General features: G+C 33.9%; 6 protein-coding genes across 8 annotated transcripts; all 6 read left to right on the top strand.

Moving 5' to 3' along the window:
* Positions 1-980: 980 nt before the first annotated feature.
* LOC17877283 (cullin-4) lies at positions 981-6,380 on the top strand. Its single transcript, XM_006281854.2, has 17 exons — positions 981-1,335; positions 1,736-1,851; positions 1,936-2,282; positions 2,550-2,730; positions 2,822-2,944; positions 3,033-3,320; positions 3,827-3,952; positions 4,090-4,191; positions 4,294-4,347; positions 4,586-4,692; positions 4,783-4,843; positions 4,918-5,049; positions 5,185-5,322; positions 5,423-5,503; positions 5,609-5,689; positions 5,801-5,881; positions 6,120-6,380. The coding sequence occupies exons 1-17, from the start codon at positions 1,092-1,094 to the stop codon at positions 6,231-6,233; spliced, it is 2,376 nt and encodes a 791-aa protein (XP_006281916.1). The 5' UTR covers positions 981-1,091; the 3' UTR covers positions 6,234-6,380.
* Positions 6,381-7,555: 1,175 nt separating this feature from the next.
* On the top strand, positions 7,556-9,658 carry LOC17874709. The gene is made up of 8 exons (XM_006279693.2): positions 7,556-7,573; positions 7,667-7,750; positions 7,842-8,016; positions 8,288-8,388; positions 8,483-8,650; positions 8,754-8,807; positions 8,901-9,047; positions 9,278-9,658. Exons 1-8 carry the CDS (start codon positions 7,556-7,558, stop codon positions 9,656-9,658), a joined length of 1,128 nt encoding a protein of 375 aa, XP_006279755.2.
* A 2,190-nt stretch (positions 9,659-11,848) lies between these two features.
* LOC17875718 (KH domain-containing protein At4g18375) lies at positions 11,849-16,185 on the top strand. The gene is made up of 7 exons (XM_023784247.1): positions 11,849-11,938; positions 12,169-12,806; positions 12,902-13,639; positions 13,728-14,021; positions 14,111-14,166; positions 14,245-14,341; positions 14,466-16,185. The coding sequence occupies exons 2-7, from the start codon at positions 12,192-12,194 to the stop codon at positions 14,595-14,597; spliced, it is 1,932 nt and encodes a 643-aa protein (XP_023640015.1). The 5' UTR covers positions 11,849-11,938; positions 12,169-12,191; the 3' UTR covers positions 14,598-16,185.
* A 473-nt stretch (positions 16,186-16,658) lies between these two features.
* Positions 16,659-19,718, top strand: LOC17876959 (ornithine aminotransferase, mitochondrial). Its single transcript, XM_006280342.2, has 10 exons — positions 16,659-16,867; positions 17,314-17,422; positions 17,565-17,795; positions 17,878-18,037; positions 18,163-18,218; positions 18,324-18,476; positions 18,596-18,693; positions 18,828-18,908; positions 18,990-19,223; positions 19,311-19,718. Exons 1-10 carry the CDS (start codon positions 16,707-16,709, stop codon positions 19,453-19,455), a joined length of 1,428 nt encoding a protein of 475 aa, XP_006280404.1. The 5' UTR covers positions 16,659-16,706; the 3' UTR covers positions 19,456-19,718.
* Positions 19,719-21,734: 2,016 nt separating this feature from the next.
* On the top strand, positions 21,735-23,743 carry LOC17877091 (F-box protein At5g46170). 2 transcript variants are annotated; one of them, XR_002833775.1, is made up of 2 exons: positions 21,735-23,215; positions 23,382-23,743. XR_002833775.1 is itself a non-coding variant. In XM_006279585.2 (2 exons), exon 1 carries the CDS (start codon positions 21,883-21,885, stop codon positions 23,047-23,049), a length of 1,167 nt encoding a protein of 388 aa, XP_006279647.1. In that variant the 5' UTR covers positions 21,736-21,882; the 3' UTR covers positions 23,050-23,077; positions 23,382-23,743. The 2 variants fall into 2 exon arrangements, 1 of the variants encoding a protein (XP_006279647.1); XM_006279585.2 differs by having other exon boundaries at positions 21,736-23,077.
* A 458-nt stretch (positions 23,744-24,201) lies between these two features.
* On the top strand, positions 24,202-25,494 carry LOC17876989 (50S ribosomal protein HLP, mitochondrial). Of its 2 annotated transcripts, none has more exons than XM_006281054.2 (4): positions 24,202-24,310; positions 24,410-24,445; positions 24,650-24,735; positions 24,907-25,494. In XM_006281054.2, exons 2-4 carry the CDS (start codon positions 24,412-24,414, stop codon positions 25,303-25,305), a joined length of 519 nt encoding a protein of 172 aa, XP_006281116.2. In that variant the 5' UTR covers positions 24,202-24,310; positions 24,410-24,411; the 3' UTR covers positions 25,306-25,494. The 2 variants fall into 2 exon arrangements, with proteins under 2 accessions (XP_006281116.2, XP_006281117.2); XM_006281055.2 differs by having other exon boundaries at positions 24,204-24,310; positions 24,904-25,494.
* The last annotated feature ends 954 nt before the right edge of the window (positions 25,495-26,448 follow it).

The following is a 26,448-nucleotide window of genomic DNA, read 5'->3' on the forward strand; positions in this document are numbered from 1 at the left end:
GGTTCCTTGAATTTCATCGATCTGCAAAAAAAAAAAGATGGAAGATGAAGAATTAGAAGAGTTGGGTAAGTACTGAGTTTGTGAGAAAAAAAAAACACTAAAATTTCTTAACCTCTTAAGTGGAACGAAACTTGTAACCCATCGTTCATCTAACATTGGTAAGTTGAATGGAAGATAGTTTGTTGCAGACCAATTGGTCTAGGAACTGAATTATTGTCTTCACCGAACCTTTACATGAAATTATTCACAATATATACGGTGATAGACTGAAGAAGGGAGTATCCGTAGATATATTTATTTGTTATAACATCTATAATACAAATTTTATATTAGTTTCGATTTATTGAGTTTACAAAAATTTAAAATAATAAACGTTTCACCAGAAATTTTGGATTAACATGATGACGGAATTAGATCAAATGTGAATCGAATAGTGATCAATTTGATTTCTATCAAAATTTTAATTTCATGATCCGGATGATATAAATAAAAATTTTAACTGGAGAATGAGCAAGTGAGATAGTGGTTCTCACCTTTGTTGCATTTTCACCAGATCCGGGTTCGAACACGGTACCTTTTAAAGAAAAACGTATAATTTGTAATCATATTAAAAAAAAACCTGTCTGCTTCGAAAAATCCACATGCATAAATAATATATCTGCATTCTACCGTTTGAATTCGTAAAATCCATGGGTAACTCACATACATTTCAATATATTGTTTATTATAATATTTTAATATATAACATTTAAACCTAATCAATACTAATAAAAAGTTGTCAAACATAAATAAAAATATCTTTTAAAATTTGATAATTATGTTATATATATTGGCAATCATTTTTAGGATATAAATAATAAAAATGAAATTAAATGTAATTTTTTCATGTTATAATATTTTTATCATATAGTAATTATGACCGTATAAATAATAAATAATTCTGATTTTAATCTTCATTTGTCGGGTCGGGTCGATATCGCGAGAGAGTGCACAGTGCGCTTTTGGTAGAGAGAAAGGGTTCTTATTTAGGATTATGTCTTCTTCTTCTTCTTCTTCTTCGTGATTCTCTCACAAAATTTTCACCCATTTTCATGTCTCTTCCTACCAAACGCTCTACTTGCTCCGCCGCTTCTGCCTCCGACGACTCTTCTTACTCTTCTCCTCCGATGAAAAAGGCCAAAAACGACCTCCATCATTCCCCGCAACACCCTAACGCCGCCGACAAGGTTGGCTTTCCTATGGAGGAAGATCCTACTCCCGCCGCCGCTAATCTCTCTCGGAAGAAAGCTACACTCCCTCAACCTACTAAGAAGCTTGTAATCAAGCTTAACAAAGGTTTCGCTCGATTTCGATTTTTTATCTTCTCCTTATTAACGATTTTGATCATAATCTTAGAATTTTGCCGAGGAATCGTAGGATTTGTTTGGGGTTTTCTTTAATTCTAGTATGTAATCGAAGCTTTGGATTGATTTGTTAGGGTTCTTAATTTTAGGGTTTTCATAAGCTAGCGATTGATGGGAATTATGTGTGGTTTTTGCTGTTAGATTACAGTGGAGAATCGAGTGTGACTGTTGATTTTGATGTGGATGAGTTGTTGGCGTTTTGTATTTCTTTCAAGTATGAATCTCTTTGTCTAGCCCGATCTAGGAATTGAAGATCCGGAATCTTTGTTATTACCTTCTTTTCATCATTTGAATGGTTCTGATTGTATCATTTGTAATATTTGTATGTGAAGTTAAACCAACTCTACCAAAAAACTTTGAGGAGACTACATGGGAAAACTTGCAGTCTGCTATCAGAGCTATATTCCTCAAAAAACCATTTTCTTTTCATCTGGAGAGCCTTTATCAGGTTAGGTTACTTGCAAATTTACTAGCTCCCTTTCTTTTCGTATGTGTAAATGTTGTGCTGATGAGATGGTGACTGTTTTGTAAGGCTGTTGATAACTTTTGCTTGCATAAGCTGGACGGAAAGCTTTACCAACAGATTGAGAAGGAGTGTGAAGAACACATCTCTGCAGCTTTACAATCATTGGTTGGGCAGAACACTGATATGACTGTTTTCTTGTCACTTGTTGAGAAATGCTGGCAAGACTTCTGTGACCAGATGCTCAAGATCCGTAGTATAGCTTTGACTCTGGACAGGAAATATGTGATACAAAACCCAAATGTACGGTCATTATGGGAGATGGGTCTACAGCTTTTCCGGAAGCATCTATCTCTGGCCCCTGAAGTTGAGCAGAGGACTGTTAAAGGTCTCTTAAGTATGATTGAAAAAGAAAGGTAATTTTGTGGCCTATCAAAAATATAACGAGGTTAATTTTGTCACATTAGGAATTTCTCTTCAAAAAGCCACCTTTACCTTCACTAATCTTTCTGGCTTTTGAGTGAATTATATCAAGTTTTGGATGGATGGTCTATGAACTATAGTGTTAAATTAGTTTTGGATAAATTTTGAAGGCAAAATAGCACTAGTGTTAGTCATTTATATTTTGGGTAACATCTTCAGCTGAACGTGCTAAAATTTCATCCATGACATTGCTCCTGCAGATTAGCAGAAGCTGTTAATAGGACTCTACTTAGTCACCTTTTGAAGATGTTTACTGCACTGGGAATATATATGGATAGCTTTGAGAAACCTTTCCTTGAAGGAACTTCTGAATTTTATGCCGCTGAAGGAATGAAATACATGCAGCAGTCTGACGTTCCGGAGTACCTGAAGCATGTTGAGGTACCTTGCATGACTTCATTTAGTCTCTCCTTTTATAAACTGCAGTACAGGTTATTAGTCTTTTTAATGTTTCTATTGGTGTTGGGTGCAGGGAAGGTTGCATGAAGAGAATGAAAGATGCATACTATACATAGATGCAGTAACCAGGAAACCATTGATAGCAACTGTTGAACGGCAACTTCTTGAGCGTCATATACTTGTTGTTCTTGATAAGGTTTCACTCTCCTGTTATCCTTGTGGCAGCGTGCATGTTAGCAAATTTTAAATTGTCGTTAGTCTTACTTATCTCTGAATATTTCCAGGGTTTTACAACATTAATGGATGGACGTCGTACTGAGGACCTTCAGAGGATGCAAACCCTGTTTTCTAGGGTCAACGCACTCGAGTCTCTGAGGCAGGCGTTAAGTTCATATGTTCGGAAAACTGGGCAGAAGATAGTTATGGATGAAGAGAAAGATAAAGATATGGTACAATCGCTATTGGACTTCAAGGCTTCTCTTGACATAATATGGGAAGAGAGCTTTTGCAAGAACGAATCATTTGGCAACACCATCAAAGATTCATTTGAGCATCTGATTAATCTTCGACAGGTATCAAATATTGATTCTCTTGATTATTGCCTGAGTTGCTTGCTAACAATTTTACTTTCATGTAAACATAACATGATTAATGTGGAATTGTCAACATTATATTAAAACGCTGCAATTGAGGAATTTAAATTTTATAATAATCTAGAGATTTTCGATACTGATTTTGTTAAGCACTGTATTGCTATAATTTTGAGACATCTTTGGGCAGTTGTTACAATTTTCAAACATAATTTTGATAACGAGCTTCTGATTACAGTAGTGTTGTTTGCTAGTATTCATCTATTTGGATACCAAATACTCTGATTTATTTTTATCCAGTATTTTGGGCGTCGCAAGTCTTGTGCTATTAAAAACTTTATTCAATATCAAGAAGCCTCTTGAAAAGGGTTCACATTAGCTTTCTGCTCATTATTGATTCACTGTTGTAAATCTATAAAAGTTTCATGTTTTCCCCGTTAGCATGCATCCCAAATAACATGATCTTTTGCTCATGATCTATTTTGCAGAATCGGCCAGCTGAGCTTATTGCCAAGTTTTTGGACGAGAAGCTCCGTGCTGGGAATAAGGGTACTTCTGAAGAAGAATTGGAGAGTACTCTTGAAAAAGTCTTGGTTTTGTTCAGATTTATCCAGGTTATCTCTAATTTCTTATATCTTCTTCTCTGTTTGTCACTATAAATCACTGCTTGAGGCCAGTGCATGTCTGGAAATCAGCTATGTGATCATCTAGATATCAGTTTTGCTGATGGATTTATTTTTCTTTATCAAAGGGTAAAGATGTGTTCGAAGCATTCTACAAAAAGGATCTTGCAAAGAGACTCCTGTTGGGAAAGAGTGCTTCAATTGATGCTGAGAAATCCATGATCTCAAAGGTTAAAAAACTGATTTATTTTCTGGGTGTTTCCCTTTCTCATAATTTGCTTTATATATTGGTAGTTCTTACCCGCCGACCCCAACCTTGATTTTACCTACAGCTTAAGACTGAGTGTGGTAGCCAGTTTACAAACAAGCTCGAAGGGATGTTCAAGGTACTCCTTTCATTTTCTACTTAACGAACAAAGAAAAGGATCTTATGTTTTTGTTAACTTACTTTTTAATTCGGTTCTATGCATTTGATATATCCCAGTATATGTATTTTTGTTACTTAAACCAATCTTAGACAAGATTGTTGGATGATACTGCACCATACCTACTTTAATGAACTGGTGTACATGTACAGTATTTCTAATAAGCTTGAACTCTCTGTTATATTGAAATTTTCTCCAGGATATTGAATTGTCAAAGGAAATCAATGAGTCATTCAAACAATCTTCCCAGGCCAGAACAAAACTGCCATCGGGAATTGAGATGAGTGTCCACGTTTTAACAACAGGGTATGTACTATGTATCAATTTCATCCAGGATTCAATGCCGGATAGCATGACATATATATAAACCTTGTTAACTTTCCATGTTTGATGTAGGTACTGGCCAACATATCCACCTATGGATGTTAAGCTTCCTCATGAACTAAATGTCTATCAGGTTTTACCAAAAGTTCTTATGTATATTTTCTTTTCCTGGTTGGATTTTTTCTAAGTTATCAGTTTTTTCTGTAGGATATCTTCAAAGAGTTCTATTTAAGCAAATATAGTGGTAGGAGGTTAATGTGGCAGAACTCATTAGGCCACTGTGTTTTAAAGGCAGACTTCTCCAAAGGTAAAAAGGAGCTGGCTGTTTCCCTGTTTCAGGTAAAATTTATCTTTTTCCTTTTTAAGCTCTTTCCTATCTTCCCCAAGGTTACAATGTGTATCAATTGCTTAAAAAAGGGTATTTTCTACAGTGTGAATCAATCGCTTAAAAAGGGTTATCTTTTAATGTCTCAGGCTGTTGTGTTGATGTTATTTAACGATGCAATGAAACTTAGCTTTGAAGACATTAAAGATTCCACTAGCATAGAGGACAAGGAGTTGAGAAGGACTTTGCAGTCGCTTGCTTGTGGGAAAGTCCGTGTCCTGCAGAAGGTTTGGCCAAAATCTCCTTTCAACTAATGCTGAAACTGCTGAGATCTTGGATTTACCTTTTTCCATAAGGTTGAGCCTTATTATGTTAATGTTTTTGCAGCATCCAAAGGGAAGAGATGTAGACGATGGTGATGAGTTTGAATTTAATGACGACTTTGCAGCTCCCCTGTATCGTATTAAGGTACATTGTTTTTTCCTTGCTCTCTTCTCATTAAGTTTCCTCGAATCTTGTGATACTGTTTTCAAGAGTAGTAGGCCAAATCTTTCTTTTGTTTCCTGGGTGCAGGTAAATGCAATCCAGATGAAAGAGACAGTAGAGGAGAACACAAGTACGACGGAAAGAGTATTCCAGGACCGACAATACCAGGTTGGTTTCTCTTTATGATACTATTTTCTTAGATCTTTCTTAAAACCTGACTCCATAAACGAGAGAAGATTTTGACAAAATGGTTTTTACCATCACAACCTTCTCTTACAGATCGATGCAGCCATTGTTCGCATAATGAAGACAAGAAAAGTCTTGAGCCATACTCTTCTAATCACTGAGCTCTTCCAACAGGTAACTTTCATCCTGCTAGATCATTTCAAAACCCCTAGAAGTAAGATAAAAATAGAACTATATTTTGAACTGGGTGTTACCAGGATGAGAAACCACACAAAAACATGAAATTCCTTAACTTTGTCCAGTAGCGTTGGTAATGTAGTCGTGATGATTGTGATTGGTGATGATGATGAGGGTTCTCAGGAGTCGACTAAATATAATATACCATTTGGATTGTGTTTTGTGATAATTGCAGCTGAAATTCCCAATAAAACCGGCAGATCTAAAGAAGAGGATTGAAAGCTTGATCGATCGAGAATACTTGGAGAGGGAAAAGAGCAACCCTCAGATATACAATTATCTTGCTTAGAGTCTTTTCTGGTAAACACCCGTTTCAATATTTTCCTCTCTGTATATTTTATTGACAAACAGAACGATGGCCGAAGTTTTCTTTTTTTTTATTCAGTTTGAAAAAAAGAAAAAGAAAAAAGAACTCTTTACGATTCCAACCATTTCATCTCTTCGTTTCGCATGATTTTATTATGTACAGCCTTTAACTTTGTGCTTCTTCTTCTGTTCACTATTCTTCTGTTCCTTTTTTTTTTTTTTTTACTATGAGCATTCATTTGTGTTGATTTGATTAGGTCTTTATCTTTTCTGGTCTTTGACTTGGAAATTCTTCGTTATGACTTGCAGTAGAGTTTTTAGGAGAAGTTATCTTCAAGTTTTTAGGAGAAGTTATCTTCAAGTTTTTCTTTGATGATTCCTTTTTGTGTTAATTTGAATAGAGAAATAGTTTAACTTGGATTTGTTTTGACATTTTATTCTAAACATTTCTGTGTGTTCATATATGCTTGTCAAATGTGAACAAGCTGTTACTGTTAAGTGCTTAAGAGCGGGGGGAGAGAGAGAGAGAGAAACAAATTACTTAGCTGATGGAAAGGTCAAAAAACTATGTTTATCTGTGTGGTTAGGAGATGTATTATTAAAAATTGTTTTTTTTTCTTTTTCTTTTAAGACTAGATGATTGTCTGCCAAAGCGTGAGATTATAACCTCAAGATTTCAAAAACAATTCGAAGGAAATGTCATCTAGAATAATACCATGGTCGTCAAAAATATTTTATATAACTTTTATTTGTCTTCATTTTTTCTTTTATTGATGAGAAAAAAAGATTATTTCCCTAATGTTACGTATATGATAAATGCTTGTGTATTATTAGTTTCATGTGGCCATATTTTGATGGAAAAAAAACATCCTGTAATAAAAGAGAAACTGAATTTTTGATGAACTATATAGTCCAAATATCAAAAAATTAGGAGTACTTTCCCCCTTTAATTAGTACCTATCTATCACCCATGGCTTAAATTTGCTTCATATAAATTTGTAGGCTTAAAAAACGGAATCTGTATTTTTTGTAACACCAATGCTGAATCAGTAAAAAAACGGAAAGAGCTGATTTTATTTGTATTAATCTAAAAACGCAAAAGAACGGAATCAGTAGTATTGTCTTTTGTAACCATTTGCTGAATCAGTAAAAACGGAATCAGTAAGTCTAATAAAGAAGAGAGAAAGAAAGTAAGAAACAGAAACATCTTTCTCTCTTTTGGCTGAACGAATAAAGAAACAAATGGCTTCTCTTTGGCTCAAGTTATTATTATTCTTCTTTATTAGTCTGATATACCTTAACTGTATGGCTAAATCAACTCCGGTATGTTAGAGGTTTAACAACAAGTAATTTGGTTGTATATATGCTAAACTAATCAATTCCCTCATATTAAGATTGTTGCATTTGTAATTGCAGCATCAAGAAACCGAATTCGAATGCGTCTCTATATACAAACAACCTGCATTACAACATCCTCTAATGAAGAATCATCGTATGCAGGTATCATTCATTTGCCATTCTAATAATCAAGTTTTATAACACAAGTACACGTATGTGTTGAGAATATAACCTAATTCAATGTTTAATGTAGACTAGACCAAGTCGAGAGCTTTTATCAATGCTTTCTACCTCCAATGGTAACATACCCAAAGAGATTGATTTGAAGGGATCAGAAGAATGTTCAGAGGGACAAGTACCCATTCATATACCAAAAACCAACTTCACCAATGATCTTATTCATCCCCAACAATCTTATAATCAGTCAGGTAAATATTTGATAGAGGCCAACATATAATTGGTATAGTTTTACGCTTATATTTTTATATGTTTTTACCTCTACAAGATAATTACAAATTTACAACTCGTTCTTTAAACTACTTACAAACTTCAAAATTAATTTAGCTAGTAATAATGTACACATAAAATAAAACGGCCTCATTTCCTACTCTAAAGAGTTATACTTTGTTGGTTCTTATTAATTGTTTTGGTAAATAAATAATATTAACTTTAACCAATTTTTGTTTTCTGTTTTTTTAGGCCGTATCTTGAAACAAGCTCGTGGTGGTAAGGGTAAAGAAAAGAAGAGAAATAAGAAACATAAGCACAAGCCAAAATTATTTAACGAGACCCATCTACATGTAAGCTATAAAACCATACATATATGTATTGGTGTGATGATTATCTTATAGTATAAGTAGCTATATGACTACGTAACTGATTTTTTTTTTGTAGTATGCAATTGTTAAGACATTTGAAAACTCGACAAAAAGATGGCGTGGAGCACAAGCATTGTTCAATATTAACAAGCCTCAAGTGGCACAAAATCAGTTTAGTAAAGCTTGGATTTGGCTTAATTACATCCAAGGAAGCGTGATGAGCAGCATCCAGTTTGGTTGGGCTGTAAGTATTTCACTATCCATTGATCGATTTGAATCACTTGTACTTATAGGCACTCTTTGGATAGTCATTTTAGGTTAACTTCTCTCTTGACCCATAACTATAGGTGCATACAAAACTATATCCAGACGATCGTCCAAGACTAACCACATTTTGGATGGTAAGTGATCGATGATATATCATCATGATTACTATTAAACATGTTCTTGGTTAGTTTTGGTATGAGCATAATCAAAATTGTTATACATTACAGTCAGATAAAAATCAAAAAGGATGTTACAATGCGTTATGTCCAGGAGGTTATGTTCAAATTCATAAATCAATCTACCCCGGTTTGGTTTATGATAAATTCAATGTTCCAGGAGGAAAACATAACACTGTCCATCTCTCTGTTGCTGAGGTACAAACTAAATCCCCAATTCAAGAAACAAGTATGAATGTTTTTAACTAATAAAAAAAATTTCTATAGCCACTTGGCTATTCGTGGATGTGCCTTATCGTGGCTATAGCGTCGTAGCTTAAAAAATTCGTGGTTTTTTTTTTTTAAATCTCTTTATAGCCACAAATTTTTGCGACTGTCAAGTGGCTATAATTACAAGTTACTAAACACGTGAAGCTATACTAATGCAGGATCCAGTGACCAAAAATTGGCTACTGACGATAGGTTCCACATTGATAGGGTATTGGCCACGTCAAAATCACATGGCGGGAGGAGCTTCTGAAGTTTACTTCGGTGGATTAGCAGGAAACAGTGACTTGTCGTCTCAACATAAGACGTCAACAAGCCCACCGATGGGGAATGGAGCATTTCCGACAGAAGATTTGAGTCGGTCTTGTTTTATGAAACAGCTTAAGTATGTTCTTTCGGATTATACGATTGTGGATATTAATCCAAACGAGTTGGAGGATTATGTGGATAGTCCTAAGTGTTATGGTGTAATGTTTCTCAAGTATGTAGATTTTGATTCTAGAGAGACTCTTACGTTTGGAGGACCAGGTGGACAATGTTGATAGGTTCACATCAATTTTTATTAATTATATTACAAACAAGATTAACATTATGAAAATTCAATATACAAATATCTTTACATTCATGTCTCTCAACGTCCGTTTGCAATTCAGATTTTACTTTATTGAGAAAGCCCCTACAAGGCTTTTAACAAAACAAAAATAAAGTAATTAATAATTGAAATTTGCTTTGTAGTTTATACAAGAGAGTCTCAACTTTTGCTTATTTCATCTTATTCATATCTCCGATCTCGAGATTCAAGTAAAACAACAACAACAAAATAAAACACAGTTCAAATCAAAACATGATAATACAATTTCTTCAATTCAAATCCAAATAATTAATAAATAAAAAAATATAGTGAGGTATTTCAAAGACGTGATCTTATTATATATGGACATTGAAGTTCAGCCATATGGTTAAGACCTTAGACAAGTTAGCGTATTTCTCCGTTTTGTTTGTTGGCAAGTACGGGGTAAATACACATTCTTCTATGGATGTATTTGTCATAGTTAGCAACAAGTGTACTTAGCTACTGATGATAGAAGAATGTGTGGTTAGAGAAATTATACTACCATCAATATGTAATTGATTGATTGAATAAATTATTTTGTTATGACATACTTGATTTGTTTTTATAGAGGTGATTATTTACAATTCCTTTTTCTTTTGTAAGATTAATAATTGATTGTATAATTTCTGATTATGGTATGATATTAATTAATTTTATAGTTTACATATTTTTTTTTTCTATTTACATCCTTTTCTTTTACCGTTAGCAATTTAAGATTTGTTGTTAAGAGTTATATTGTTTAAGTTTACAATTTAAATTTTTTAGTATTGTTAATGTATGCAATAAATTATGTTTTTACTTACAATAATTTAAATTGATAAAATATGTTTTTAGTTAAATTACATATTATAATTATCGTTTATTTTTGAACTATGATAATGTTGCATTTTATGGGTTAGTGTGTTAATTAAAATACAAATGTTTTATCATTTTACGCGTTTTCAAATTAAAATGTAAAGTAATTTTGAATTTGACTTGTTATTTACTTTAACAACTACAAAAACTTGATTTTTCAAGATGCGCACAGAACATGTAACAAATAAAAAAAAGATGTAAATAATAATTTATTCAGCCATAGTCTGAAAACAGAATATTTCTTTGCAGAATCAAATCCAAATTTTGTATAAACAAAAACATGAAGGTTAAAAATCTATTGTTTAAGAGATATGAGCCTTAAAATTAGATTTTTGGGTCACCATGTTCTTTTTGAGAGAATGAGACTAAACTTCAAATGGAAACAATAGTTAGGGACTTACTTCGGTATTATATAACCCGCAGAGCCAAATCTCTTTAAAACGTCGCCGTCTTCTCTCTCTTATGCAACAGCTAAATCACAATTCTCTCGGGGAAAAACCCCAAAAATACCTAGTTTATTATTTTTTGGACGTTTAAACCTAAACTATTTTTCTTGGAAAAAAATACTTGAACTGATTAATCGTTTTTATTTTCATACTCACGCTTTCAAACAAAAATAAAATTCCAATTTTATCCTTATTATTTGAATTGATTATTGATGTTTAAATCATGTGGCAATAATTTTTGATTTTGTTTGATAAAAACTAATTTTAACTCAAAAATAAAATTTATTTGATATAATTTTTACTATTATTATTTATTTATAAAATAAAAAAAATATTACAAAAACTCTAAAAATACAAAGTTTACTCAAGTGTTATTGGAAAAAATTGTAAACAAAACAGATTTAAAATGACCTAAATTTTTTGTAATTTATTAATTTGTAAGCGAACTAAAATTTGTTTATAAACTTTCTTTCTATTTACTTTCTTTAATTTATATAAATTGATAAGATTTTCTTTTATTTTCTATTTTTTTATAAATGAAATAATAATAATAAAACAAAAATATCAAAAAGTTATTTTTTAGTTAAAATATAATTTTTAACAAATAAAAATAAAAATTATTGCCACATCATTTAAAAGTTACTGCTATATTATTTAAATATTAATTCAGATGGTAAAAGTAAAATTGGAGTTATATTTTTGTTTTGAGATCTTCGATACGAAAATAACAAAATTTTATTTTTGGGGATTTAAGTCAAAATATTATTTAGTATATGTTTAAATATCAAAAAAGAAAAAAAACAGGGTTTTTTCGCCAACTCTCTCTCTCTCCTCTCTCAATTACGACAAAAAGGGTTCTTCTCTTCCAAGCCGGCCTCGCTGTTCATTCAACTTCTTTGAGAATCTCCGTATGTTCTTGACTTCATCTTTTCTGGTTCCAATTGACCAAACTGAATCATAAAAATTGATACTTTCAGCTTTTTCTTACCACTCAATTCTCAAATTTCAGTTTTTTAGGGTTTTCTCCGATTTGTAGCCTAATAATTCAATCAATCCTTAGAACACATTGCTTCTGTTATTAATGTTTCTTTCTCTCACAAAGTTTGATTTTTTTTGGTGTGTGTGTGTGTTGTTTCAGGTTTTTGAGATTAACAGTCAACAATGGTTGAGCGTGGGAAGAGGTCTCATAACCGTTTTAGAGATAGTAACAATGAAAACTACAGGAATCAAAAGAGACGACTCTCTTATGAATCCGAAGAAAAGATCGATAACAAAGACGATCTCATTGTTGTTTACAGAATCTTATGTCCAAGTGGAGTCATTGGTAGTGTTATAGGCAAAAGTGGCAAAGTTATTAACTTGATTAGGCAAGAAACTAGAGCTAGGATCAAAGTTGTTGATCCTTTCCCAGGTTGTAGCGAAAGAGTCATAACGATTTTTTGCTCGGTTATGGAGAAGAAAGACATTGTCGACATTGAGAATAGCGAATTGAATTACGCCATTCCTTTGTGTTCTGCTCAAGATGCTCTTCTTAAAGTCCATGATGCTATTGTGGCTTCTTTGGCCACTGCTGCTGAGAACACTAAGATAGATAGAGATGATATCAGAGAATGTCGCATTTTAGTTCCATCTAGTCAATGTTCTAGTGTGATTGGTAAAGCTGGTTCGATTATCAAGAAGATTAGAAGTAGAACTAGGGCTAACGTTAGGATTGTCTCTAAAGATGTTTCGGATCCTTCACACACTTGTGCAATGGATTTTGACAATATTGTTTTGGTTAGTATCTGAATTCCAGAAAAATCTGTTAGCATATAATTACCTGTTTCTTTGCTTGTTTCTAATCGGTGTTCCTTATTCGTTTTATTAATCAGATATCCGGTGAGTCTGAATCCGTGAAAAAGGCACTTTTCGCTGTTTCTGCAATCATGTACAAATTCAGTCCTCGAGAACAGATTCCTCTGGATACAACTGTCCAAGAAGTTCCCGCTAGTATTATAATTCCGTCAGATCTGTCTGTCTATCCACGAGCCGGTTTATATCCAAATCAGGATCCTATTTTCCAACATGGAGCCAATGTTTCATCTTTTATCGGTACACTACCTCAGGGTTATGGAGACAATGCTGCAAATCCAATGCCGGTTTTTTCTACTTCTGCTCTTCCTGTGGTTCATGGGTTTGGCGGGTCTTCCAGATCTGAAAATTTGGTTGTAAAAGTTATGTGCTCGTCTTCCAAGATCGGCCGTGTTATCGGGAAAGGAGGATCAACCATCAAGGGGATAAGACAAGCAAGCGGGTCTCATATTGAGGTTAATGACTCAAGGACAAATCATGAAGATGACTGTGTTATCACTGTCACTGCTACAGAGTCTCCTGATGATTTGAAGTCTATGGCTGTTGAAGCTGTTCTTCTACTTCAAGAGAAAATTAACGATGAAGACGAGGACAAAGTTAAAATGCAACTCCTTGTATCTTCTAAGGTAATAGGATGCATTATAGGGAAAAGTGGCTCAATCATAAGCGAAATCAGGAAAAGGACAAAGGCTGATATTCACATTTCAAAAGGGAATAATCAGCCTAAGTGTGCTGATCCCAATGATGAGCTCGTTGAGGTAATGATTCTTAGATTCGCTCAGCTTTGCTTTATTCAGTTCTTGTATTTCTCCAATAGTGTATGATTCTCTTTTGTATATTAATTAGATATCAGGTGATGTAAGCTGTGTGAGAGATGCTCTTATTCAGATAGTTCTGAGGCTTCGAGATGATGTTTTAAGAGATAGGGAGATTGGTTCCAGGAATCAGCCGCCTGCGAGATCTGAAAATAATAATTTCTACTCTTCGGGTAGTAGTAAAACTAGTCTAGCACTTCCTCCATCTTTCATGTCTTCTGTTCCGCAAGTTGCTCCCATAGATTTTGATAGAAGACCAGAAACCGGGAGCAGCATGAGTATGCTTCCTTCGAGTGGTGGACTCTATGGTTATGGAAGTTTTCCGGTAACATCTCATTCTCTGCTCAAACTAGATTATCTCGTTTACTATGTTTGTTATAGCACATACTTATAACTTAAGTTTTCTACAAACAGGTGGGCAATAACAGTTACGGATCCAACTCTTCTTACTCATCCAATCTATATGGAGGGTAAGTTTGTAAGTTAATTTTTTGTGTATTATTGGATTTTCAACTCTTTCCTCTGATAATTATCTTGTACATTCACAGATTGCCTCAATCTACTACTATGGAGGTTCGAATCCCTGCAAATGCACTGAGTAAAGTTATGGGCAGAGGAGGAGGCAACTTGGATAACATAAGAAGGGTTTGTTCAAAAGTTTTTTGATTTCCTTCCTCATTTCTCTATGATCGCCATAGCTTCGTTCGTCTCTTCTTCTCTCTTTCCGATATAACTTTTTCACATGATGTGTGCCCTTATTCTCTCTCAGATATCAGGAGCTATGATAGATATTTCTGATTCCAAAAATTCCCATGGTGGTCGAATTGCTCTCATTAACGGAACACCTGAACAGAAGCGTACCGCAGAGAACTTGTTCCAAGCTTTTATCATGTCCACCTGAATAGTTTGCTCCGCCCCAAAATCTTTTCCATGGAAGTGTGTTCCATCTCTCTAGCTCTCAGTGGATTTTCTCCTTCTTCCATCAAGTTCATGTTTAAATATGGTGACATCAGTATCTTTGTCTCCATTAGGTAACTTTTGGTTTCTCGTGCTAGACATCTTACAGTCTTTCAGGACCATTCTTTCTCCCTTTCCTCTGAGCTGTTCGTACAATAAATGCTTATCTCTGTGCAATAAAACAATCGTTCTTATATCAATCAAACTTTGCTCATTCTCCATATATGAATCAGGTCTGCTTTGTGCCTAGTCCAAAGCATTCCTTTCAGTTGTGTGGTAGGTTACCGGCTCTGCATATCCCACATCTCAGCTTCTTATCAGATATGTGACACCCAAATGATACTCATCACATCATACTTGGTGTTTCTGTAGAAATTTCTGCAGTGAATAGCCATATCTTATTAGAGCCTAGTGATCTTCAAGAACAGTGACCTTTAGATCTCTTCTCGTTAATGACCATAATTTTTTCTGCTTCTTAGATGTTTTACCTGGTTAGTGCTTGCGATCTAATTATTGGAAATTCCGTGGGTTTATCAGTAGAGAAACTTCTCATTCTTGCTGATCATTTCATTCTCTGCTACGATTTTACAGTCTTTAGGTAAAACTTGACCGATTTGATCTTTGTTATATTTACCTCTGTTACCATTTCCAATTTATTCTTTCCCAAGATAATCTCCCTGGAACTCTGATCATCTATGTGTTCATTTCAAATATCATTTTTAACTTAAACTTGATCTTATGGTGCTTGTAGCAATACTAGGTTGTCAGTACATGATTTAGCACTAGAACCTGCAATACTAAAAGTTTTTTTGAATGTGATGTGCTAAAAGTTTTTTTTGAATGTGATGTGTTTTTAATTTAGCCTATACGGGTCTTGTCACTCTGCCATTCCCACATTCTAGGTTGTCACTCAGGATCTTAGCATTTAAACCCGCATCACCAAAAGATTTTCTGATTCTGTTAGCGCTTGTGCTCTGATCACTATGGTTTGGCATATTTTTGATAAACCTGGGGTTCCACAGCATACTAGGTTTTCAGAAACCCGCAACACTTAAAGCTTTTCTGACTGTGCTAGCGATTGCACAGTCTGCTTATTTTGGGTTGACATTGATCTGGCAAACCTGTGTTCCCACATCATACTAGGTTGTTAAAATCCTGCAACACTAAAAGCTTTTCTGTTTCTGCTAGCACTTGCAGTCTGATTACTTCAGGCTGGCATTTATCAGATAAGTGTGGGGTTCCACGACATACTAGATTGTCAGATACCCGCCACAGTTTAGTTTTGATTTTGCGGTTTGATCATTTTTTTCGGATAAGCCGGACATCCCAACACATCCTGCAAGTTTATTCACCCTTTGTTTGCTGAATACAAACAGGTTTTTACACAGTTCTTTTTTTCACAAAATCGGGGTTTCCCGAATGTGATATTTATAGTTTAGTACATGGCAATTGTGTAGTCTTGTTCATCATTTGATTAAAAGTGATAAGAGGATAAGGTTCTTACTTCTTAGACAAAGATAAATTTTGATTCATTTGGCAAGTTTTGTATTCAACTGTCATGTGGTACCCATACGTTACGCAATTATAAAGTGTTTCTCCGTTAATATAACGCTAACCAAGTTCGTTATCTCTCTACTACATATGTTGGATAATATATAGAATAACTAAAATTGGAGTAAAACATCAAATTCCTAATCGATAAGAGTGGGAAAAAAAAGAACTAAGTCAAATTAATATGTAAATGGAAACTGTAAATTTTAAGAAATGTTTGTGTCTGAATGTGAATGGTATCACAAATGGTAAGAGCTAAAAACTGAAAAACATCTTCAAGATTTTGTGAATTCAACGGTTAAAAGCAGTATAAAGCCATACGGCCCATACCACAACGGTACGAAATTACCAATAAACCGTTAAACCGAGACTAAACCGAACATCTCTCTCTCTCTCTTTTCTTAAATTCGGATAAAATTTGCATCTCGAGAAAGTTAAAAAAAGGAAACTAATCATTTTCTGAGAAAACAAACGTTTGCTTTCATATCTGAAAGACTCTGTAATGGCATCCACCACGAGACGATTGCTTCAGTCTGCGTCTAAAAGAGTTTCTACCGCCGGATTGCGGCGGAGCTATGGCGGTGTTCCGCAATCGAACTCTAAATCTCCTCCGTCTTCTTCTCAGCGTTTGATCGAACTGGAATCAGAATTTAGTGCCCACAAGTAAAGTCTCTCTCTTTCCTTTGTTTTTTTTTCTCCGGTTTGAATACATCATCGATGAAATCACTGGACTTTTATCTGTTGGGGTTCTGGGTTTTGTTTGTTTCACTAAAAGTTATGATCTTTGGGATTTGTTTGTTTCGATCAGAATCATCTGTGAATCTCTCGGTTCTTGATTTGATTACTTGATACAAGCTTACATGTAAAGATTGCGTTATATATTATTTGACATGCGATAGCATAAAAGGCTAAGAGCTGTGTTTGGTATTTGATTAAGATATCCATATTGAAGCGTAACTAATATGCTAACCTTTGACTGGGATGATTCATATCCAATTTGATTCGTATCCAGTTTGAAATTTCTAAACTTTAGCTTCTTCTTGATGTTGTAAATCCTGCTAATTAGCTTTGTTCTGTATATTTCTCTTGTATGTGTATTTAAAATCCAGTTACCATCCTGTTCCTGTTGTGTTTTCTCGTGCAAATGGCTCAACTATATGGGATCCTGAAGGAAAGAGATACATTGATTTCCTTGCTGCTTACTCCGCAGTTAATCAGGTAATATAGTTCCAAAACAGCCTCGATTCGCTTAAAGCCACAAGATGTTGAAAGTTTCATACTTTTTCAATTCATTGTTTTTGTTTTAGTCAGTGTGATGTGAGACTTATGTTTTTTTTTTTTTTTTTTGTTATCGCTGCAGGGACATTGCCATCCTAAGATCATGAAGGCACTGCAGGAACAAGTGGAGAAACTCACTTTAAGTTCACGAGCGTTTTATAATGATAAGTTCCCGGTGTTTGCAGAACGTCTCACAAATATGTTTGGTTATGATATGGTTCTTCCTATGAACACTGGTGCTGAAGGTGTTGAAACCGCTCTGAAATTAGCAAGAAAATGGGGTCATGAAAATAAAAATATTCCCAGAGATGAGGTACAGGCTTTGCGGTTCTTTTTCTTCTTAAGAATTATTGTTTACATTAGCATATTAAAAATTTGGGAGGCTATTTTTACAGGCTATAATAGTCTCTTGTTGTGGCTGCTTTCATGGTCGTACATTAGCAGTTATTTCCATGAGTTGTGACAATGATGCTACTCGTGGATTCGGGCCATTATTGCCGGGGAACCTTAAAGTTGATTTTGGTGATGCGGATTCACTTAAGAAAATCTTTGAAGGTATGAAATGTTTCCTGCTTCAAATTTCAACCGGGATTTTGATTAATTTCAACCGGGATTTTGATTTCCGAGATTATGATTACGCTTGAGCTAGTTGATCATGTTTGTTTTCATGATAACTGCAGAAAAAGGAGATAAAATAGCGGGATTTCTTTTCGAGCCCATTCAAGGTGAAGCTGGAGTAAGTTCCCACTCGAGCTAATAATGATCTTTACGAATCATTAATTGGGGATGAATTAGATACTGACTTTGTTTCTAACAAATGTTTCACTTGGCTTTGATTTAGGTTGTTATTCCCCCTGATGGTTATTTAAAGTCTGTAAGAGAACTCTGCACAAAACACAATGTTTTGATGATTGCGGATGAAGTACAAAGCGGTCTTGCAAGATCTGGAAAGATGTTAGCTTGTGACTGGGAAGAAATTCGTCCTGACATGGTGGTATGTTCTTTTACATTTCTTTAAGCTCTTTATTTTCATTTTCTTTACAGTTTGCTCCCCATAGCTAAGCCATTATTACATAGATTAATATTTCAAATCTTGAATCTGTTTCTTGAAAGATACTTGGGAAAGCATTAGGTGGAGGAGTAATTCCAGTAAGTGCAGTTCTTGCTGATAAAGATGTGATGCTTCACATCAAACCTGGCCAACACGGAAGGTTCGCATAAGCGTTACTTCGCTCTTCTTACTAACTGAAATTGGCTTCTTAAAAACATTTTATTGGCATGTTACTTTGTTTCTGCGATTAAGCTTCTTCCTTTTATTGATTGTATTCTTGATTGTTAAAATCAGCACATTTGGTGGGAACCCTTTAGCTAGTGCTGTAGCTATGGCTTCTTTAGACGTTATCGAGGAAGAGAAACTCGTGGAAAGGTACCATTTTTATTTTCTGAGTTGATTTGTGTTTTTCAGATCAAAATTTTCAGTTCTTGTTGTGGGTTTTGAGTCTTATAGATCAGCAAGTCTTGGAGATGAACTGAGGATTCAGCTGAATGAAATCAAGGAACAGTTTCCAAAATACATAAAGGAAGTACGAGGAAGAGGATTGTTTAATGCCATTGAGTTCAATAGCGAAAGCTTATCTCCTGTTTCAGCTTACGATATTTGCTTGAGCTTGAAGGAGAGAGGAGTCTTGGCTAAACCGACTCACAACACTATTGTCCGGTTAACTCCACCGCTCTCCATAAGGTAAATTTAAAAACAGCTGAACCGGTTTGGTTTATTTAGCGGTTATCAATTTAATTAATTATGTATGTATTGTCTTTCTTTTGCCAGCTCTGATGAACTCCGAGAAGGCTCTAAGGCTCTTCGTGATGTTCTCGAGCTTGATCTTCCGAATCTGCGGAAAATGAATTCCGGTAAAACCCCGGTTTCTCATTTAACCGAGTGCGATCGCTGCGGAAGAAACCTCTATGCTTGAACCGGATTGGATCTTGAATCCTTGATTAGGTTCTGGTTTGATTATTTGTATTGTTAAGGACTGTGTATTATGTTGTGAGTTCAGAAGGACACAGCACGGGTTCGGTATAGGAAACACATTATAGGTATAAAAGCCGAACCGGGTTGTGATTACTCAGTACTTAGTCAGTAGAAATGACTCTATTACTCTAGCAGTCTAGTTTATTACATTAAATAAACCCGATTTGGCTCTTTGCACAATTATCGGTTTAACGTTTATATTCTCCAGTTCTGTATGTTTTTATTGGGTTTGTCCAATTCAGAAAATGCAAAGTCAAAAAACATATCTAATATAATATGTTTTCGCTATTATTATATTTGTAAAATATTTGTGAATAATATATCAAATCGAAAAATCTTCGCGACAGGAAATTTAAATTTATTTTAAAAATAAATATATATCATCGTAAAAATATCTAAAAATTATATGTTAAATTAGTATTGTATATTATTTTTGATTTAGTATAAATGATTTATATTTTTTTGAAAATAAATAATAGAATTTTCACAAAACTTTATTTTTTTTACAAATTTTATCCAAACTAACTAGTAAAAGTTAATTATATCTTAATATGAAAAATCATGTTTCATGTATTGTGAGAATATTTTTTTTTTCCTTTTTACAGCTTAAACCTTTTGATTGTTATAAATTTTAATTATATTAAAACTTTTTCTTTTTGTTATTCATTATGCTGCCTGTTTTTTTTCCATAAATGTATCATAATATGTATGGAATTATGGATGTACATATAGTAGTAATGTATATATGTACACGTGTTGGCATGTGTATGAAGATATTGATACGGGACGACATGAAATCATGAATGAAACATTTGCTTGTCTTCTATAATTTGCTCAACCCCCAAACAAAACATGTTGAGGCGTGTGAACCCCCCATATGATTTGGTTGGCTCTCCAATATTATCTTATACTATTACATTATCATACCCTCAATATTATTCTATAGTATATAGTTTACATTTTCTTGATAAATCTTAGCTAGTGCATGAGAATATATATTATTACTCTTTACTTTCTTGTTGTCAAGTCCAAGTACAATAAAACTACTTACAAGGAATAAACTTAGATGTTTCATTGGTTAAATCATACATTTGATAGTCACATGTGTATATATTGTATCCTAAACATATTGCAACTAAAGTCAAATCAAAACCTAATTAAGGAAAACGCCGAGGAGTGCGAAATGGGAAAACACACATGATACAACGTGCATAGTATCGCCATGATCAAAAACACATGACTTGTCTAGTCACTAGTGCATTATGATTTATCTTATTCATTTCAATTTGTAATCTTATTTTAGTATTACGTATGATGTGTAAGGGATAATGAAGTTCGGTAGGATATGCAAAGGTTGGAATAAACTAAGTTTGATATTACACATAGTAATAAAAATATTGTCATTTAATCATCAATTGGATAATTAAAAGAATAATACATATATCCAAAATTTAAATACAGTCTCTTTTTCTAAAGAACTACAAGTATGTTTTTCCAAATTTTTTTTTACACCAATCCATTTTTTATAACTAATTGTTCAATATATTAAAATATCTAAACAAAAAAATATCACATAGTTTTATCGTTTTGATTCAATTGTAACTCTCAAATAAGAGAGTTATAGACTCGAGTCGCTTTGGCCATCTAACTTTACTTTAAATGGAATTAATTTTCTAACGTGTAATTGGATAATTTTTTTTGGTAAAATCAGTTTTTGAGTTTAAAAAACTTTTGAAATGCTGTTTTTAAAACAATCATATAATAATATAGTTAGAATTTTTTAAGACAATCCAATTCATGTGGTACAGCTAGCTATATTTATCAAAATGAAAATAAATAATTTTTTGGGCAATATATATACACTATATTTATTACAAGTATGTATATTATATAATTTAAATCTATTATAGAAATTTGTTTTCCCTTCCTACGAATACGCATTACTGCATTAGGCAACTCCAATTCATTCTTCATGTGGTACAGCTACCTATAAAATTTGATTTTCTACATTTATCAAAAATGCCAATATATACTTTTGTTTTGGAATTATATAGTACACTCTTACAATAAAAATAAATAAAAATTACATAATTGTCAGTTTGTCACATCAGTTCTTTGATTGACCAAAAAAAACACACACTACACGCGTCTCACGCGCTCATAAGTCACGCGCTTTAAAGTAGAGACAAAACCTCGTGGATCTATCTCCTCCCACCATTTGATTTTATTTCTTCTTCTTCTCTAGAAACATCTCTTCTCCAAATGCGTTATCTTCTCCAAATACTCAGATTCTGATTCTGAATCCGTCCCCTTCCTATCTCTCACAAACCCTAGAAAATTCTATCCCCCAAATTCTCAAAAAGATCCCATGGCCGTTCTTATCCCTCGCTCAGATCCACCTTCACGGATCCATCCCGAACCACCGCAAACCCTAGAAATCGACCACTTCGATCGTCTCCCTGACTCAATCCTCCTCCTAGTTTTTAACAAAATCGGCGACGTCAAAGCTCTAGGAAGATGCTGTGTCGTCTCCAGAAGATTCCATTCTCTCGTTCCTCAAGTCGATAACGTCGTTGTTCGTGTTGATTGCGTTATCTCCGATGATGATTCGTCGTCTTTGTCTTCTATCAAATCTCGCTCCGCTGCTTCTGCTGGATCGTTCTCTGCTATATTTCGTCTTGTTGTCGGCGGCATTGTGAAGCCGTTACAAGCTTTAGGTCAATTCCTTGGTACGAAGAGATCGTCGTGCGGTGGTTCTGGATCGTCTTCGTTGTCTATTAGTGGTGATGATGAAGGTGGAGAGATCGAGCAAGGTGGCGTTACGCATCATTCTCCTACGCAGGTTTTGAAAAACTTTGATGAGATTCGTTACTTGCGTATTGAGCTTCCTAGTGGTGAATTAGGGATTGATGATGGGGTTTTGTTGAAATGGAGAGCTGAATTTGGTTCTACTCTTGATAATTGTGTGATTCTCGGTGCTTCTTCGGTGATTCAACCCAATCCCATGAGAATTTCTCAAGCTGTTGATACTACAATCGTTGAAGCTTCTGCCTCTGACGATAACGGGAGTATACCAGAATCGTTTTACACTAACGGAGGTTTGAAATTGCGTGTTGTATGGACAATTAGCTCGTTGATTGCTGCATCAGCTCGACATTACTTGCTACAGCCGATAATCGCTGAACATAAGACGCTTGATAGTTTAGTTCTCACTGACTCTGATGGGCAAGGTGTGCTTTGTATGAACAGAGATCAGCTAGAAGAGCTTAGGGTGAAACCATTATCAGCTTCGTCTGCTTCCAAGAGGACACTCGTGCCTGCTCTGAACATGAGACTTTGGTATGCTCCAACTTTGGAATTGCCTGATGGAACTGTGTTAAAAGGTGCGACTTTAGTGGCTATAAGACCAAGCGAGTCGAAAAAGGAAGTGTCTGATATCTCTTGGGTATCCTCAGCTTTCGAAGAGCCTTATGAGACAGCTGCTAAGATGCTGGTCAAGAGAAGGACTTACTGTCTAGAAATGAACTCGTTCTAGCTTGAAAGGTTTTAAGTCGGAGTCTGAGGTAAGATATGCAGTCATTTGAGAATACTAATCATCTGTTTATGAAGTCATTTGAGGATATAGTGTTTTGGTTTTTACTCGTCTTGAAACCATTCGGATTTGAAACTTCTGCATTAAAAAGCTTCTAAGATGAGTTAAGGTGTTACTGCCACATCTCACTGCAATTCATTTGATGATTGGTTAAGTATTTGTGATCATAGATTGATAATAGAAACTGGGAATTAGTTTGTGTAATCTTCACAACTGTCTTTGACTATTTCAGAAATATCAGAACTTTCTCATTGCTATGTTTTCTTGTATATCAGGGAGTCCGATGGTGCGATCTAGAAATGTTACATATAAACTTATAATCGAGAAGCAGAGAAAGGAATAAAGTCGAAGTTTTGATGAAATCAAGAAACAAGTTTTGCTGCCATAGCATCTGCTAGCTAGTTTTTTTCTTTGAAGCATATGCTTTTGCAGGATCTCGCAATCATATATATATATGAATAATCAACAAAGTATAGATATATCATGTAAGAGTTTTTTTTTTCCGTTTTTGTTTTATATCTTTCTTAGTTACTTTAAAAAGTCTTCTCCTTTGTTTCCTCTATTTATGTGAATATTGTAGGTATTGCTGATTCACCTGTCATTTATATAAAGTTATCTACGATTGTAGCTTTTGGAATTGTTATTTTGTTCTGAACTTCTGATTAGTAACTTTGTAGAATTGAGAGTGATTAGTAACTTTGTAGAATTGAGAGACAAATGACAAATTGTTTTTTCCAAATTAAAAGTTTTCCAAATTAAATAATTTTTTGAAAAAACTTTTCAAATTCGAAAAATCTCTCTATAAATTAATAATTAATAATTTATCGATAAACTAAAACTTCTATAAATTAATAGATTTTCATGATCCCAACATTATTAGTTTATAGAGGTTTTACTGTAGTTTGCATTTGTATTCATTTGTTTTATTTTTCTCTCTATCATTCTTTCTTTTTTCTGTTTTGTTTCCTAAAATAAACAAGACGACTTGAAGCCCAACACTGATTTGTTTGGGCCAAAAGTAGCAAAAAAACTCATATAATTATTACTATTATACCCCTATCTAAAACCTTGTATTTACATTTGTTGCCACGCTTAAACCTTTCCTGATACCACCATCCTCCTCCGCCTCGCTCGATCTCTGTCTCTCTCTGTCAGTCGTCACTTGCTGCAACGAATCTGTTTGTTTATTCTCCATTGACAACAGGTTAGTTTGAATATGCAATCTGATCTCTCTTGCGATAAGCCATTTTTTCTCTGTTTTTATTTTGTTATTGGCATTAAAGATCGAAACTTTCAATTGCAGAAATGGCGGCAGCTCTCGCTTCCAGATTATCCCGAGGTATGAAAACTACCTTATTCCTCATACTTCGATCTCATCCTTGTTTTTCTTAAACCGGATTTTAGTTTTGAAAGATTGAATCTTTAGACTCTGATGGATGGGTTTGGTTAAAAATCAGATCTTTGTGAAGTTAAAGGGTTCACATTTTCAAAAAATTATAGAGTTTTGTTTTCTGATTTTAATTCCTACACAAATCATGTTCAGGAGGACGCTCATTGCTCGGAGGTCTTAGCAATGGTGGTTTGATGAATTCATCTAATGGAATGATGAATGAGAGTATCCTCTCTCAGGTCAGAAACCAATTTATTTTACTGATATCTGCTTCTTGAAATTTTTGTATTTGTTGATTTGCTTCGTGTAGTTACGGTTATCTGAAACTTTTGGATTGAATTGGTATGGATGAGTCGATATTGTAGTATCTTGAAGCTTACTCTTGTTGTTGATTTTGGTGGAAGCAGCAGCAACAGCGCAGGACATTCATTCAAATGGGGACAGTTCTCAAAGTCGTGGACAATTCGGGTGCGAAGAAAGTGATGTGTATTCAAGCTTTAAAGGGGAAAAAGGGAGCTCGGCTTGGCGATACTATAGTTGCTTCGGTGAAAGAAGCCATGCCAAACGGGAAAGTGAAGAAAGGAGCAGTTGTGTATGGTGTGGTTGTGCGTGCTGCAATGCAGAGAGGCCGTGTTGATGGAAGCGAAGTTAGGTTTGATGATAATGCGGTTGTTCTTGTTGATAGTAAAGACAAGAATACCAAAACTGATCGCCAGCCGATTGGTACGAGAGTGTTTGGTCCTGTCCCGCATGAGCTCCGCAAGAAGAAACATCTCAAGATTCTTGCCTTGGCTCAACACATTGCTTGAGAGTTGAGACTCAACAACACCTTAAACCTCCTAATGTCCTTTTCTTAGGTTTCTATAATTTTTTTTGTGTGTTCTAAAGACTTACGAGGCTACGAACTTTAATAAGAGGCTCCCAAGCTTTAGGCCTTTGTGGTTGTGCTTGGTTCATAAAAAATATTAAATTCATATAAAAGCCAAAAATAATTAATATGTGGATTCAGTTTAGTAAATATATAAATTCGAGGAACATTCAAAAAACAGTGTTTTTAATGGGGTTTGTATTCAGGTTATATATCCCATAATGAAAATTGGACAAAGTTATCTCAAAATGAAAACGTTAGAACAAATACTGAATTTTGAACATGTTTTTGCCCTTATTTTAGCATTTATTTTAATTTATACAATATATTTATACAAGAAAAAATAAAAGTCAACATTAAGAAATACATTATAAAGTTTTGTAATAATCCAAAGTGTATCTTAGACTTCAAGTTTCAGTTAGCACAAAAAAAAAAAAAAAAGACTTCAAGTTTCAGTACTAAAATGAATAGTCAACAAAATATTTACCATTGATATCGTGCCAATTGTCAATATTTATTGTAAAATAAGTAGTCAACTAAATTATTCAAGTAATTATATACATACTTTAAAATTCAAACTTCAAGAGTAGTATTTATTTTGTATTAAACCTATTTTTGGTGTGTATTTATTGTTTAGATGATATCAAAATAATATATTTAGTCAACTAATATTAAAATGAGAAATATCAAAAATACTGTAAACATAAAAAAAAAATAGAATTTTGAAGATGTAGCATTTTTGCTTAACGAATGGGTTTACTATTTACATTTAGTGTATAGTTTTTAAAAATATAGTTTAGTGTTTAAGATTTAAAAATTAAAGTTTTAATTTTGTGGCATACTTTAAAAAAAAATATTTTAGGGGTTTTTTAAAAAATAAATTTCATAATGATATTTTTGGACTAAATACCTATTTAAGTGTCTTATGATATTTAAGATAATTTTGCTTAAAAAAATATGACAAGATTCAAAATATCTATTATGCCTGGTGCTGTAACACGTAATACTACCTACTCTTCTTTTAATTCTAAAGTAATAATATCCAATTATTTTTAAAAAAGTTTATAATTCATCATCAATAAAT

This window comes from Capsella rubella, unplaced genomic scaffold (assembly GCF_000375325.1).
Source record: "Capsella rubella cultivar Monte Gargano unplaced genomic scaffold, Caprub1_0 scaffold_8, whole genome shotgun sequence".
In the NCBI taxonomy this organism is placed as follows: Eukaryota; Viridiplantae; Streptophyta; class Magnoliopsida; order Brassicales; family Brassicaceae; genus Capsella; species Capsella rubella.

Bases quoted from the DNA above. Each gene is read 5' to 3' on its own strand.
- LOC17877283 (XM_006281854.2), top strand. From the start codon at position 1,092: ATGTCTCTTCCTACCAAACGCTCTACTTGCTCCGCCGCTTCTGCCTCC. The intron at 1,336-1,735 runs GTTTCGCTCGAT...TTGTATGTGAAG, and splicing joins TGTAATCAAGCTTAACAAAG to TTAAACCAACTCTACCAAAA. The intron at 4,192-4,293 runs GTTAAAAAACTG...TTTTACCTACAG, and splicing joins AGAAATCCATGATCTCAAAG to CTTAAGACTGAGTGTGGTAG.
- LOC17874709 (XM_006279693.2), top strand. The intron at 7,751-7,841 runs GTATCATTCATT...TGTTTAATGTAG, and splicing joins TGAAGAATCATCGTATGCAG to ACTAGACCAAGTCGAGAGCT. The intron at 8,017-8,287 runs GTAAATATTTGA...CTGTTTTTTTAG, and splicing joins ACAATCTTATAATCAGTCAG to GCCGTATCTTGAAACAAGCT.
- LOC17875718 (XM_023784247.1), top strand. From the start codon at position 12,192: ATGGTTGAGCGTGGGAAGAGGTCTCATAACCGTTTTAGAGATAGTAAC. The intron at 14,167-14,244 runs GTAAGTTTGTAA...GTACATTCACAG, and splicing joins TCATCCAATCTATATGGAGG to ATTGCCTCAATCTACTACTA. The intron at 14,342-14,465 runs GTTTGTTCAAAA...ATTCTCTCTCAG, and splicing joins ACTTGGATAACATAAGAAGG to ATATCAGGAGCTATGATAGA.
- LOC17876959 (XM_006280342.2), top strand. From the start codon at position 16,707: ATGGCATCCACCACGAGACGATTGCTTCAGTCTGCGTCTAAAAGAGTT. The intron at 17,796-17,877 runs GTACAGGCTTTG...CTATTTTTACAG, and splicing joins AAAATATTCCCAGAGATGAG to GCTATAATAGTCTCTTGTTG. The intron at 18,694-18,827 runs GTTCGCATAAGC...TGTTAAAATCAG, and splicing joins AAACCTGGCCAACACGGAAG to CACATTTGGTGGGAACCCTT.
- LOC17877091 (XM_006279585.2), top strand. From the start codon at position 21,883: ATGGCCGTTCTTATCCCTCGCTCAGATCCACCTTCACGGATCCATCCC.
- LOC17876989 (XM_006281055.2), top strand. From the start codon at position 24,412: ATGGCGGCAGCTCTCGCTTCCAGATTATCCCGAG. The intron at 24,446-24,649 runs GTATGAAAACTA...AATCATGTTCAG, and splicing joins CGCTTCCAGATTATCCCGAG to GAGGACGCTCATTGCTCGGA. The intron at 24,736-24,903 runs GTCAGAAACCAA...TGGTGGAAGCAG, and splicing joins ATGAGAGTATCCTCTCTCAG to CAGCAACAGCGCAGGACATT.